The sequence below is a fragment of the Garra rufa genome, chromosome 24 (assembly GCF_049309525.1).
Source record: "Garra rufa chromosome 24, GarRuf1.0, whole genome shotgun sequence".
In the NCBI taxonomy this organism is placed as follows: Eukaryota; Metazoa; Chordata; class Actinopteri; order Cypriniformes; family Cyprinidae; genus Garra; species Garra rufa.
Window position 1 is genome coordinate 13,929,079 of NC_133384.1, and position 15,645 is coordinate 13,944,723.

The 15,645-nt window shown below is 37.9% G+C and overlaps 1 protein-coding gene across 1 annotated transcript in view; it reads right to left on the minus strand.

The window, feature by feature from the left end:
• Positions 1–15,645, minus strand: part of nphp3 (nephronophthisis 3) — a 37,731-nt gene that overhangs the window by 9,465 nt on the left and 12,621 nt on the right. Inside the window, exons 9-24 of the mRNA XM_073830821.1 lie at positions 15,521–15,595; positions 14,878–15,033; positions 14,652–14,755; positions 14,443–14,557; positions 9,612–9,755; positions 8,941–9,038; positions 8,765–8,867; positions 8,602–8,684; positions 6,134–6,272; positions 5,882–6,046; positions 5,601–5,695; positions 5,314–5,436; positions 3,541–3,730; positions 3,210–3,451; positions 2,030–2,105; positions 1,773–1,900 (exon numbers count right to left, since the gene is read on the minus strand). Of these exons, the coding sequence (XP_073686922.1) occupies positions 1,773–1,900; positions 2,030–2,105; positions 3,210–3,451; positions 3,541–3,730; positions 5,314–5,436; positions 5,601–5,695; positions 5,882–6,046; positions 6,134–6,272; positions 8,602–8,684; positions 8,765–8,867; positions 8,941–9,038; positions 9,612–9,755; positions 14,443–14,557; positions 14,652–14,755; positions 14,878–15,033; positions 15,521–15,595 (2,036 nt within the window). The remainder of the gene's footprint in view (positions 1–1,772; positions 1,901–2,029; positions 2,106–3,209; positions 3,452–3,540; positions 3,731–5,313; positions 5,437–5,600; positions 5,696–5,881; positions 6,047–6,133; positions 6,273–8,601; positions 8,685–8,764; positions 8,868–8,940; positions 9,039–9,611; positions 9,756–14,442; positions 14,558–14,651; positions 14,756–14,877; positions 15,034–15,520; positions 15,596–15,645) is intronic.

A 15,645-nucleotide genomic window follows, 5' to 3' on the forward strand; every position in this document is an offset into this window, starting at 1 on the left:
GAGCTAAAGCACTGAAAATCTCCATTTCCACCATCAAGGGAATAATTAAAAGGGTTCCAAACAACTAAAGATGTTACAAATCTGCCTGGAAGAGGAAATGTGTCTATATGTGTCCTAATGCACGTTGAGGAGGAACGTTTGAGCGGCCAAAGACTCTCCAAGGATCACAGTTGGAGAATTGCAGAGATTGGCTGAATTCTCCTCGCTCATCCAAAAACAAACTTTATTCAGTTGTACGACTCAGATACGACTGGAACTTCAAATGGCACTGGCTTCTATGGTCGGATGAAACTAAAAAAATAGATTTTTGGCAGAAACCCCACCAGATGGGTTTAGTCAGACAAGGATAAAAAAAGTACCCCATGCCCACAGTTAAATATACTTCTGGACCTTTAATGTTGTGGGCACGTTTTTCTGCCGGAGGTCCTGGAAAATCATGTTCAAATGCATAGCGTCATGGATTCTATCAAATACCAACAGAGTTGGGCTGTGGTTGGATCTTCCAACAGGACAATAATTCAAAACAAACATCAAAATCAACACAAAAATGTGTCACTGAGCACAAAATGAAGCTTCTGCCATGGCCGTCCCAGTCCTCTGACCTGAACCCTATAGAAAATGAGTGGGGTAGAACTGAAGAAAAGAAGCACCAACATGGAGCTGTGAATCTGAAGGATCTGAAGAGATTCTGGATAGTGGAACGGTCTCTGATTTCTTATCAGGTGTTCTCCTAACACTTCAGGCATTATAGGAGAAAACTCAGAGCTGTTATCTTGGGGAAAGGACACTGCAGTAATTGGGTGCCAATAATTGTGACCAACATGAAGCATTTATTTCACAATGAGATTCCCCCCTATTTTCAATTGTTTTACTTCAATAATAGGTTAGAATTTTTTTCCTTATTTTTCTGTAATAATTTTTAAAGAAAATCATTACAGAAAAATGAGGCAAAACCCCATCCTAATTTTTTGATATTTTATCAATAAGAACATGCTCTCTCAAAAAAAAGTTTCATGTTCACACCTGGTGTCATTCATGGGAAATATTGCTCTGAACATTAGTGTAAGTGAGGTTTTTCAATTTTTGGACCTTATTATCTCAACATCCATAAGACTCTATTATCTGATGTCAAAGGATGTGAAAGACATGGTACATATCAGACCATTTACCAAGTTTGATGCTTATACATTGAAAATTGAGGTTTATATGGACATCTGAAAACCCTTAAAGTAATAGTTTCGAAGAAAAGTAGAGGGCCAGCATTAAGGTGTAAATTCAGTAACAATGCTGTGAGTTGTAATTCATGCAGTTCTGGACTAGGACTCTTAGCCCAGAAAATTTCATGGACCTGGCACAACTAGTTCTGGAGATGTTTCAGTCTGAACATGGTCTGTGATGTGATGCTGTGATGCTGTGATGCCAAAACGGGGTAAAAAACTATTACCCATCACATGGATTTTTTCAGACAAATTTGAGGAGGTCAAGTGGGAAACTTTTCCAAAATTTGATGATTCCAGCTGGAATGACCCATTTACCAAGGGTGCCAAAATTAGGGGAGGGCACTGTAACCAGTAAAGCCATTACAAATTCTGTGATGGTTTCTAAAATTCATTAAAAAAAACTACAATACTTTAAATTATGTAATTTGTATCAAGAATGGTTGCATTTAACTTTTATTTGTATTAACATTTCTATTAGGTCATACAGCATGAGTGGGAACCCTATGTCCTTTTGCAAATGTATTGAAATGTATAAAATAATGATTTACTCACTCCAGGTTGTTCTGCAGGTAATAAAGCACTCCAAGCTCATTTAGAGTCTTGGCACAATCTGGTGAGTCTTTGCCAAGAGTAAGTTCCTCCAACTGCAGTGCCCGCCGCTTCAAGAGAGCAAAACCATACTAAAGAGAACACATGCAAATACAATATGAGAAATGCTGTTTTTTCACTTCTCTGAAAGTTCACTGTTTATTGAGTGGGACCGAATAAGACACAAATGTGGCTAAAATTATTGTTTGGTCTTTTCTTACCAGGTGGCCTTTCTGTCGTGCTGTCTTCTGTCTGATTTTGACGGATCTCTTTCTCAATTTCTCAGCCTGCTCATATCTAGATTAAATAAAAACAGAATTAGCGCAGCTCTAAATCATTACCTACATTATTAATAATTAGAGTACAAAACATAAACAAAAGGTCTAAAGGTGTCTTTTCCAAATCCTAGAAAGCTTTTTTTATTATTATAGAACATTTATTATTATTATTAGAGAAATTATAGAAATTAATACTTTTATTTAGCAAGGATGCTTTGCAATGATTAAAAGTGATGATAAAAACATTTATAATGTTACAAAAGATTTCTATTTCAGATAAACGCTGTTCTTCTGAGCTTTCTATTGATCAAATAAACCTGAAAAAATACTGTTTTCAACATAAAAATAAATGTTCAAACAGCGAATCAGAATATTGGAATGATATCTCGAGGATCATGTGACTGGATTAATGATGCTAAAAATTCAGCTTTGAAATCACAAGAATAAATTACATTTTAAAATATTTTCAAATAGAAAACAGATATTCTAAATAGAAAAAATATTTCAGAATTGTACTGCTTTTGCTGTACTTTAAATCAAATGAATGCAGGCTTGGTGAGCAGGAGTGTCTTCTTTAAAAAAACATCAAAAAACTTTTGACTGGTAGTGTATATTAGCATAGAACGCATTAAATTGATCAAAAGTGACAAAAGACATTTACAATGTTACATGCTAAATTACTATTTCACATGAAACTATTTTTTTCCATAAAAAAAACACCAAAATGTTCCTTGAAAACCAAATTACAGGAATAAATTATATTTAAAAAACATTCCTTTTTTGTACCATGCTTTTGCCCTTGGTGAGTATAAGCACTTTTTTTCAAACACTTAAAAAAAAGGTCTTACATTTTTTCAATTTCTCACCGCAAATTTGTCTTTTAATAGAGAACTACCTGTAAAATATATTTGTATATATTTGAAAATTAAATATTTAATCTAATATTTGTGTGCTATGATTCTTATGCTTATCAGACTGTCAAAATGTCCTGATATATCCATTTTTCTAGGTTTGCTGCATTATGTAGACAGTCAGAACACCTCAGCAGCTCACTAGGATTTGGAACAAAGCCTTTTTCAATAGCTGAATAGTGAATTATGAATTTAAGAAAAATGTGCTGTACTTGTTTTGTTTCTGGTAGAGGAGCGAAAGTGAATCTAGTTCTCTAGCAATGGTGCTGTGTTCAGGGCCGTATGCATTTTCACAAATCTCCAAAGCTTGTTTGTACAACTGCTCTGCGTTTCCAAATTTCCTCCAATGAACGTAAACCCCTGCCAGCTGGTGCAGGGACTGAGCCACACTTGGGTGGTCCGGGTCCAGAGCTGTCTCACGGATCTCTAAGGAGCGCTGCAAGGGGGCCACCGCCTTAAAAACATCACATTCATGTCATTTACACACTTACACACTTGGAATACAAAATGGAATACAGGTGATCATCTGTCTTTCTGTATCACCTGGCTGAGCAGTCCCAGGTCTTTGAGGAAGCGGCCCAGTGTCTCGTACAGGTTGGCCAACTGGCTCATGCTCTGCTCACTCTCACAGGTCTTCTCAAACTGCTTCAGTGAGTCGAAATACTCTGTCGCCATTGAGCATTTATCCTTACCAACAAACTGCCAGTATGTCAGCAGCTCAGAGAAATGACCCCTGAGAACACACATCAGCAGCAAGACATTATTTCAGAAACATACAGTTTCGAAAGTATTCAAACCCCTTCATTTTTTTCATGTTTTGTTATGTTGCAGCCTTATGATAAACTGCTTTAAATAACTTTTTTCCCTCATCAATCTACACTTCATACACCATAATGACAAATCAAAGCAAATTGATTCAAACAAAAAAAACTGAAATAAGTACATTGCATAAGTATTCATACCCTTAACGTAGTGCGTACTTGAAGCAGCTTTACAAGTCTTTTTGAGTATGATGCGAGATGCTTTGCACATCTGCATTTGGCCATTTTCTGCAATTCCTCACCTCACCTCTTCACCAAGCTCTCTCAGATTGGATGGAGGCAGATGCACATTTTCAGGTTTCGCCAGAAATGTTTGACTGGGTTCAAGCCCAGGCTGTGGCTGGGCCACTCAAGAACATTCATAGTTGTCTATAAGCCACTCTTGCTGTGAACTTAGGGTCATTGTCCTGTTAGAAGGTGAACCTTCTACCCAGTTTGAGGTTCTGAATGCTCCAGACTAGGTTTTTATTAAGATCATCTCTACATTTTGCTGTGTTGAGCCTTCCTTCTACTATGACGAATCCTTCAATACCTGCCACTGAAAAGGAGCCCCAAAGCATGAGGCTGCTGCCTCTGTACTTTTTGGATGGTACTGTGCAGGTAATGAGAAGTCCCTGGTTTCCTTCAAACATGATGCTCTGAATTGAGGTTCATCAGACCAGAGATCTTGTTTCTCACAATCTGAGAGTTCTTTAGGTGCTTTGTTGTAAATTCCAAATTGTTTTTCATGTGTCTTCACTGAGGAGAGGATTGAGTTTGGCCACACCACCCTAAAGACCCTAAAGAATTTGTGGAGTGTTGCAGTGATGTTTGTTCTTCTGTAAGGTTCTCCAATCTTCATATGTGATCATTGAGCTCAATTAGAGTAACCATCAGCTTTTTGGTCACCAATCTAACCAAGACCCTTCTCCACCAATTGCTCAGTTTGGCCAGGAGGCCAGTTCTAGGAAGAGTCCTGGTTGTTCCAAACTTCTTCCATTATGGATAATGGAGGCTACATGCTTCTGTGAACTTTCAATTCATTCGATTTTTTTCTGAACTCTTCCCTAGATGTGTGGCTTGAGCTCTACAGACAGTTCTTTTGACCTCAGGGCTTGGTTTTTGCTCTGATATGCACATTCAGCTGTTAGATATATTATTAAGAGGTGTGTGTCTTTCCAAAGCATACCCATTCAGTTTGCCACAGGTTAACTTCACTGAAATTGTAATAACATCTACAAGCAAAATGTTCCTGAGCTAAATTTAAAGCTTCCAAGAAAAGGGTATGAATACTTATGAAATGGAATCATTTTAGTTTTTTATTTTTAATTATTTTTGCAAAACTGTTACAAACATGTTTTTTACTTTGTCATTATGGTGCATGAAGTGTAGATTGATGTGGAAAAAGGTTATTTAAAGCAGTTTAACATAAGGCTGCAACAAAAAAAGAAGGTGTTTGAATACTTTCGCAAGGCACTGTATTTACACATGAGGGATACAGCAGGTGAAAATGTACCTCTTGTACAGATTCTGGGACACAAACAGGTTAAGCAGACTCATCTGGAGTTTACTTCGATCTTCCTGCTGCTGCAGTAACCATGGCAATTCATCAGCCACCCTCCATGTCACTCTGTCTTGCCTGAACCAACATAAACTATTTAACAAAACAAAATCTAACAGTAAAACGCAGTTTTCCTTAGATTTACACAATTTACAATTCTCTTCTCAATTTAGAAAATACTGAAATACGTATTAATACAGAAAAATCACATCTCTGAAATGTGCGCAAGAAAATATGCTTACTTCAGCTGTTCACTGAAGAACCGAATGATTTTCTCTCTATATGATCCACGACATTTGCCCCCATCCAGAAACTCTTGGTTGATTGCTTCACACGCCTAGAAATGATACATGGTTACAGACAGTTTCGCTTAAATTTCCTTCAGTTGTTTCTCTGTTAGTGAGATGTGGAAGTGAGATCTTCACCCATGAAAGCTCACAGTACCATATTTAGTTTCATCCACAAAAACATTAAGGGACATTTTTCTTAATCAAAGGTTCAGCTCAGTTAGAGACATACAGACCTGTGGGTGTTGAAACCGAATGAGGCCACAGGCGTAGGTAATGATGAGGAGTCTCTCCAGATTGTGAAGCAGTGAGGTAAGAGCGGAAAAACTCAGGTCTGGGAACAGTTCCAAAGCTTCTGATTCACTGATGCCATTGTGACTGGCACACACCAGGCACAATAACTGCACGAGGAATACAAATAAATAAGTTAAACTGTGCACTGTAGTGTTTTTTGTTAGTGATACTCTTCTTCAAAGTGGACAAGTGACCTCTTTTAAGATGTGTTTTTCCTGTTCAGTGCTGAGAGAGTCTAGCGCAACCTTCAGGCCCAGTCTGTAGAGTGATACTGTATCTTGACACAACGCACACTGCTGTAGAGTCCTCTCCAACGTCCAGGAGGATCTGGAGCTGACAGATTAAACATAAAAATCTTATTTTCTCGTACAAACAGACAAAGTGTGTGCTAATGAGAGACAAATTAATTGGACTGGAATTTAGCTATGTTACAGGGATAGTACACCCAAAAATGAAAACTCACCCTCAAGCCATCTTAGGTGTGAATTTCTTCTTTCAGACGAAAACAATCGGAGTTATATATATATAAAAATTTTCTGGCTCTTGCAAGCTTTATAATGGCACAGAATTGTGGTAAAATAAAATGCATCCATCCATCATAAAAAGTTTTCCACTCAAACTAGCGGGTGAATAAAGGCCTTCTGAATCGAAGCAATGTGTTTGTGTACAAAAAATATCCACATTTAAACAGTGTTGTTTCGTCAACAATGACGATGACGAAATCATTTCATTGACGCCACTTTTTTTCATGACGATAACGAGACGATGATGAGATAAAAATGGCTCGTTGATGACTAAAACATGACAAGACGTGTGTGAGTTTTCGTTGACGAGACGAGAATAGACGAAAATGTTAGTGGGTGGTCCGTCAGACATTTAAAATGCATGTCATTTCTGCTTATTGTGCATGCCAATTAAAACTTAAAAAGTATCTGACGCTATGGCAAGCCGTTTTAGCATTAAATACTCTTTGCTATACTAGTATGGCAAGCCGTTTTAGCATTCCATCCTTGTTTGTCTTTTATGTTGTAAAACATTCCTTCATTATTGTAATTATTGGTGAAAATAGTCGATCCGGAAGCTCACATTGTGTTGAACTATAGATCTGCTATTTTCAGAACTTATAAGTGACACTACCCAACCTACCTACATTATTTTGTTAAAAGACTACTTTTCCCCCTTTTTTTGACTAAAACTAGACTAAAACCTTTTTGACTTTTCGTTGACTAAAACTAAACTAAAACCTTTTTGACTTTTCGTTGACTAAAATTGGACTAAAACTATCACATATAGAAGTGACTAAAATTTGACTAAAACTAAGAAGCATTTTAGTCCAAAAGACTAAGACTAAGACTAAATCTAAGATGGTTGTCAAAAACAACACTGCATTTAAAACTATAAATCGTAATCTCTGTCGTAGAATGACGTATGTTGTAAGCGTAGCTTTAGCTCCGGTGAGAAGTGACAAACATGGAAGCGCAGTGGAAAAAGCAAAACAAATCTCTAGTCATAATTTAGAAGTACAAAATGAAGATTTATAAAGAAAAATGTTGGAGGATTTTGATATAAGACAAATTAGACTGGTTTTCCTTTGCTGTAAACAAAACTTGGTTCTCACGAGACTAGTATATTCTCACTGGAGCTTAGAGTACATTTACGTCCTGCGCTGGTACGCCACTCATTTGTGAACACGCATTTTACAACTAGTGAAAGCTAGAGATTATAGTTGATAAAGTTTTAAATATGAATTTTTTTTTTACGCAAACAGCTTTGCTTCAGAAGGGCTTTATTAACCCCCAGAGCTATGTTGAGGACTTTTTATGATGGATGGATGCACTTTATTTTGTTTTAAAATCTATCGAAACACCCATTTACCTCCATTTTAAAGCTTGGAAGAGCAGGACTTTTTTTAATATAACTCCAATTGTATTGTTCTAAAAGAAGAAAGTCATATACACGTAGGATGGCTTGAGTGTGAGTAAATCATGGGAGTAATTGAAAGTTTTGGGTGAACTATCCCTTTAAGACATGGGTTCCTCAAATCTTGCCCTGGAGGGCCAATGCGCTGCAGAGTTTAGCTCCAACCCTGATCAAACTCACTCACCTGTGATTTTCTAATGATTCTGAAGACACTGATTAGCATGCTCAGGTTTTTGTTGTTGTTCTTGTTGTTGTTGTTTAGGGTTAAAGCTAAACTCTACAGGAAAGTGGATCTTGTGGGCCAGATTTGAGGATTCCTGCCTTAAGATAACTGTAGGCCAATAATATAGATTTTTATTTATTTATTTTAATACTGATATTATTATTATTATATTATATTATATATTTCCATTATTTTATGTATACATAAACATACAATAAATATATATTTTTTGCAAATTAAATGTGAATGTGTCTGTTCTAAAATAAACTGATAGCTATGTCAGACATATATAAATACATAAATATTTGTACAATTAAAAAAAAGGCAATTAAATTAAATTACTCTGCTGAGTCTGTACAGCTATTGAAAAAAAACAGTTTCTCACAACTTCATAACACTCTCACACATAACACTCTTACAATGTACACACACACCTATAAATACAAACAAAGAATATAAATAGACACAGACCCACAAACACTACAAATCCACAATCCACTTTCACACACATCTACTTACTGCGTAATAAGTCGTGCCAGTAGTGAGATATAGAGCGCGTTGCAAGTTGCAGCTGAACGGCAATGTCTCTCCAACTTCTTTTCCTGTTTGCAAGCATTACAAACCGATATTTAAACACAACATACATAAACAAAGATGAACACAGACTGACAAAGATGCTCACCTGTTCTTTGGTGAGTTTAATATCGCTGTTCACACACTCTGTGCCGATGACACTCTTCACCTCTCTGGGATTGAGTGGGTCCAGGTGCAGCGTGGGCCACAATCTAAATAGTATAATGTTTTGTGATTGTCTGCTTGTGTATAATATGAGTTTATGCATGTTTGTGCATCACAAACCTCCATGCCTGTGGACAGGTCTCCACATTAACTGACACCAGCACTCTCACATTAGCAGGAAGAGGATCAATCAGCCAACTCATGTGCCGCTCAGCATTCTGGGAAATACAGAAATAACTGATCATGCTGATAAATATCCTTAGATATAAAAGTTTGGGCTGATAAATAAAAAGCTATCATGTATTTTATGCTATGGTCAAAAACTGATAAATGGATACATATAAAAATCCAATACCATATTCTATATTATTTTGTCAGAATAAATTAAAAAATATTAAATATTTTAAATGCTAATGTTAATTTAGGCATCTCAATTTTATGTATACATGACACATTATTTTGAGATCTAATTACATGTCATTTAAAACCGCATTTAAGTAATGTAGTTTTAAAATGTAGTTTTAAATTACATTCACCAATATCTAGTCACTAACAAATATCTAATAAACAAATTATCTTATTTTATTTAATACATTTTACTTATAGAAAAGGGCAGAACATTTCTGCTGAAATTAAAGAACTTCTAGCCTTATGAAAACAATTGATGATAAAATGTAAAATCAATTACTTAGAACTCCCACAACTACATCTTCACAACCATAGATCATAAAACATGAGCACAGACAAACACACCACAGCTCAATGAGGAAGTTTATTTGAGGAAGTGTTACTTGTATTTGGTCAATGGAATCAATGATGATTATGATGTTCCCGTGGTGACGTGCAGACAGCCGCTCTAGCCAGCGTGGGAACTCCTCGAGGATCTTCGAAGGGTCCATCGAGAGGCCGGAAATTGACCAGAAATGCTGGAGCAACTAAATGGATGATAGGGAAAGAGAATGTGTTCAGATAAAAGTTTTATATTTAGTTACCTACAGTGTCTTCCGAAAGTATTCATACCCCTTCATTTTTTTTTGTTTTTTTTCCCACATCAATCTACACTCTATATACCATAATAGCAACAGGTTTCTAACATTTTTGCAAATGTATTAAAAATTATAAACTTAAATGATTCCATTGCATAAGTATTCATACCCTTATCTGGGACAGTTGAAATTTAGCTCAGGTGCATTTATATTGCTTTTAGATGTTACTACTCTTCGAGTAAAGTTAACCTGTCACAAATTCAACTAAATAGGTATGATTTGGAAAGACACATGTCTTAATAAAAGGTCTAACAGCTGAAAACGCATATTAGAGCAAAAACCAAGTACTGAGGTAAAAAAAAAGCTTCCTGTAGAGCTCAGAGACAGGATTGCATCAAGCCACACGTTTGGGGAAGAGTTCAGAATAAATTCTGCTGCATTGAACTCTACCTTGACCTGGCCTCCTAGCCAAACTGAGCAATTGATGGAGAAGGACCTTAGCTAGAATGGTGACCAAGAACCTGATGGTCACTCTAGTTGAGCTCCATGGTTATAAATTGCAGAAGGACAAACATCAATGCAACATTTTACTGATCTGGGCTTTTTGGCAGTGTGGCAAGACTCAATCCTCTCCTCAGTGAAGACACATGGAAACACACTTGGAATTTGCAAAAAAGCACCTAAAGGACCCTTAGACTGTGACAAACAAGATCCTGCTGGTCTGATGAACCTCAATTCCAAGTTTCATGTTTGAAGGAAATCAGGCACTGCTCATCACCCGTAGAGTACCATCCCAACAGTAAAGTGTGCTGGTAGCAGCCTCATGCTGTGGGGCTAATTTCAGTGGCAGGGACGGAGGGACTTGTCAGAGTAGAAGAAAAGCTCAATGCACCAAATTATTGAGAAAGCCTCAATGAAAACCCAGTCCAGAGCTTTCAGAACCTCAGACTGGGCAGAAGGTTCACCTTCCAAGAGGACAATGAACCTAAGCACACAGCAAGAGTGGCTTACAGACAACTCTGTGCATGTCCTTGAGTGAGGTGAGGTGAAGAATGGCAGATAATTGCCAAATGTTGATGTACAAATCTTGTTGCATCATACCCAAAAAGACTTGAGGCTATAAAGGTGCTTCAACGAAGTACTGAGTTAAGGGTATGAATACTTATGCAATGTGCTTATTTCAGGTTTTTTTTATTTTTAAGAAATTGAATGAATGAAGTTGTGAATGAAGAATGAAGTTCTGATGATTTTGTTTTTGCTTTGCCATTATGGTGCATGGAGTGTAGATTGATGTGGTGTGTCTAAAGACTGTAGGTGTGAAAGGAGCTTATGACTTGTAGAGGCCACAGTTCATCTAAATTAGAGTTCAAGATCTCTGGCAGCCATATCACCCTGTAGCCCAAGATTGGTCGCCCACTGAAGCTAAGCAGGGTTGAGCCTGGTCAGTACCTGGATGGGAGACCTCCTGGGAAAACTAGGTTGCTGCTGGAAGAGGTGCTAGCGAGGCCAGCAGGGGGTGCTCACCCTGTGGTCTGTGTGGGTCCTAGCACCCCAGTATAGTGATGGGGATACTGTACTGCCAAAAAGCACCGTCCTTTGGATGAGACGTTAAACCGAGGTCCTGACTCTCTGTGGTCATTAAAAATCCCAGGATGTCTTTCGAAAAGAGTAGAGGTGTGACCTCGGCATCCTGGCCAAATTTGCCCATTGGCCTCTGAATCATCCCCATATTCTGATTGGCTTCATTACTCTGTCTCCTCTCCACCAGTAAGCTGGTGTGTGGTGGGCGTTCTGGCGCACTATGTCTGCCGTCGCATCATCCAGGTGGATGCTGCACACTGGTGGTGGATGAGGAGATACCCCTGACACTGTAAAGCGCTTTGAGTGTCTAGAAAAGCGCTATATAAATGTAACGAATTATTATTATTATTATTATTAGATGTACTGCTGGTGATGCCATAGCATGCTTATAGCAACAAGGTCAGGTCACATCTCTAGTATAAGAGTTGAAACAGTCATGATAACAGGTTTACCAAGTGCAGCTTTAAAGTGTAAAGATCAGTGTTATAATTAACGGATGTATGTGTAGTGGACCGCGCATTCCAGGGCCCAGTTTATGGCGAGGGCCCCTCCCAGGCCACAATAGTGGACAAAGGTTTGCTACATTTTGATTGGATCTTGGTGGACTAACATAAGCAAACTGTCCAACGCCATCAGATAAGGATGCCAGGACACCTCTTAGAGGGCAAGAAGAGACCTTTGGTGGAAGGACAGTGGTCAAGATGCAGTTTCTGCCCTTCACCCACCTTGAGACTGTTTCCTAAGGTTTGGCCCTGTGATGGCCATAAAAATTCCTTAGGATCTCCAGACGCAGCCGCAGTGGGTGAAACAAAGAGAGATCACAAAGATCCATCCAAATACATTCATAACTATGTTTTTAAACCTTGAACTGATGCGAACCACAACACACGTCTTATACGAAGGAAGAGACACTAACAGAGCAACAAAGTTCTGAGTCTGAGCCCTAGCAGGGTGAGACGCTAACAGATACACCCTTGTTCTGAGTCTGAGTCCCGTAGGGGAAGGGACAATAGCAGATACTACAACTTTCTGAGCCTACTGTCCAGAGAGACAGAAACAGACGCTCCACGCTTCGAGTCCCCAGCTTTGAGGCAGCAGCAGATATGACCATATTTTCCACGTTCAGAGTCTTCGTCCAGCAATACAACAACAGATGCAGCACGTCCTAAGTCTCCATCCGAGAGAGACAAAGCGGATTGACCAAGTTCTGAGTCTCTACCCCAGAGAGGCAGAAGACCAACAGACATTTGCAACAAGGATAAGCTCCAGCGAGCAAACCTTCACTTCAGGTACCTTTGCTTGCATGTTCCAAGCTAAAGGCCTTCAGCACCTACACCAGGGCCACATCTGCGTGTGCCAGATCTTAAGACCCTTTGGTGCTCCAGGAGATCAGCATCCTACAGCGCTTCATGCTCAAAGCTGTCAAATGGATTCCTGCTCCTTTTCCCACTGACTACTCCCAGCACAACCAGTGGAAGAATTCACAGCCACCAGACTGCTCAATCAACCACAGAGAACGGAAATATCACTTCCAAACCTCTTCCAGAGACCTTTGGCATTGTTGTGTACTATCAGTATATGATCTTTCTCATTTACATTAGATATTGTATAGCTGATTGCAGTTGATAACAAATAATAGCTCATTTATTTGTTTGATGCATAATAAGGTTCTTTACCTTATTTGTTTCAGAGTAGCAACAGTTTAACATAGCTCTGACATAGCAACACCCAACTGAATCACTCGCATTTTATGCATCTTATGCACTTTATTCCTTTTGCATTTATGGTATTCATTTAATAGTTGATTACTCTTGTCTATCTTTTGTTAATAAATTTATTTTATTACACTTGTGTCTTCCTTGTGTTGATAATACAGTGAGAGGTTCTACAAGTTAGATATCCCACCAATCTTTCTTATGTGATGTCCTCATTACCGCACATTAAGTGACATGTGATCCAAGAATCATAACATCATCTGTGATACGAGTATCCATCACTACACTATTTCGCCTTCCTAGTGAGCGAAAGCAGAACTCACTACATAATTGGCATCCCTAGGTGGGCCAAGTTAAAATGAGTTGAGTCTCCTGTAAAATTCACTACATATGTGTAGAAAACCTTATGAATCTACAAAACTATACAAGTCTGTTCTTTCACAGTTTTGCATAAGAGCTACATAACTTATTTCACTCACTAATTTATAACTTTTAAAAAAAATTTTTTTTGTTGTTAGTCTCTATCATTAAAATTATAGACTGATAATTTCTTTGTCATTGGGCAAACGTACAAAATCAGCAGGGGATTAAATAATTTTTGCCCTTACTGTATATATGCATATAAGAATGTTAACCCATGGTTTACAAATACAGCGTGAATCCTGAAACTCGACCACCCAAGACAAAGTATAATAACATAAAACAAGGCAAACTAGGATTCTAGTAACGTTAGGGTTAATATAACAACGCTATAGCAATTTCCTGTGTGAAAACCACTATACATTGCAGACTGCATATGTGACCCTGAACCACAAAACCAGTCTTAAGTCGCTGGGGTATGTTTGTAGCAACAGCCAAAGATACATTGCATGGGTCAAAAAAAAAATGTTTTTCTTTTATGCCAAAAATCATTAGGTAATTAAGTAAAGATCATGTTCCATGAAGATTTTTTGTAAAATTCCTACTGTAAATATATCAAAATGTAATTTTTTGATTAGTAATATGCATTGTTAAGAACCTAATTTGGACAACATTAAAGGTGATTTTCTCAGTATTTTGATTTTTTTGCACCCTCAGATTCCAGATTTTCAAATAGATGTATCTCGGCCAAATATTGTCCTATCCTAACAAATCACACATCAATAGAAAGCTTATTTATTGAACATTTGATGTATACATCTCAGTTTTGTAAAATCTAACCTTTTGACTGGTTTTGTGGTCCAGGGTCACATATAATAAAATGCTAGTTATAGCAGAACTGATTCTGGGCTCCTCCTCTGTTCTTTGCACAGTTTATTGAGATTAACAGAGTGAAATAAGTGTGTGCATCTATGTCTGACCTTTACTGTGAGGCGCTTAATGATGAGCACTGGATCTGTGCTGGTAGAAAGAGGATGTCCTGTGAAGTGATACAGGATGAGGGTGTTTGGAGAGTGTTTTTGCTGTAACTCTATCCTGCAGAGAGATGACACATTGTTTCCTGTGTGAAAATTGATGTACATTATTATTTTGCAATAACACCTAATATTTCAGTTTAAGGTGAAAGAACCATTTAGCAAGCAAAAGTGATTTGCCCGATCCAGGTGCACCAGATACCAGCAGAGGTGGGGTGGGTGGAGGGGCAGCTACCATGTCATTGAGTCGGTCAACATACTGTGAAAAGAACCAATACAGCATTCAGCTCATTAAATTTACACATTTCCTGTGCACTCGTCAGTTCAAATACTAGGTCCATAATGAACAACAAAGAAAATTATAACAAAAAGTCATCTTGCCTTCTGAAAGCTGAATCTGGAAGCAGCACTGCAAGCCTGCTGGAACGCCTCAATCTGCTCCTGCTCATCATGAAGGTCCCACAGCACATCACCAGAGTCTTCCTCTTCTCTCTCCTCTACTGCTCCACTCTCTTCGAACTCCAATCCCAACAACTCCTGAAAAAAAAAGAAAAATAATAAACAATGCTTCAATTTTTACATAAACGCTGGGGTGTTAGATAGTTTCTTTTTTTTTTTTTTACTTCAGTGGCTAGAACAGTTTTACCAACAGTAGAAACAATATGCATTCTCAAAGTTACCCACTTCTGGTTTTTCTGTTCCAACTTTCAACAGTCATTTTCACATGCCAGTCCACTGAGGCTGCTCCTACTTTTCATGTAAACCTAAAAACTCTATTACATAAACTATTTTTGCTGTAAATATTTTAATAGTAAGCATAAAATGAGCTCAGCATATTGACTGACAATGATAAGCAACCCACCTTGCATTGTTAGATTAACCTAACATGTGTGCAGCCCATTATTTTCTGAGCTCTTGACAGCTGGGTTATTTTTAACCAAATCGTACCTCAAATGCATGATCACCAGAATTAACCACAGCACCCACTTTTGTTTTCCTGTGTGTGTTTGTGTGTGTGTTATACCTGTTTGATAACCCTTTCGAGTTGAGTAAAGATAAGAGCAGCTCCTTCCTCCACAGACCCTGCATGATCCACAACCTGCAGAAAACAAGAAGCAAAGAATAATTTAAAAATAAAATGTGGAAGTG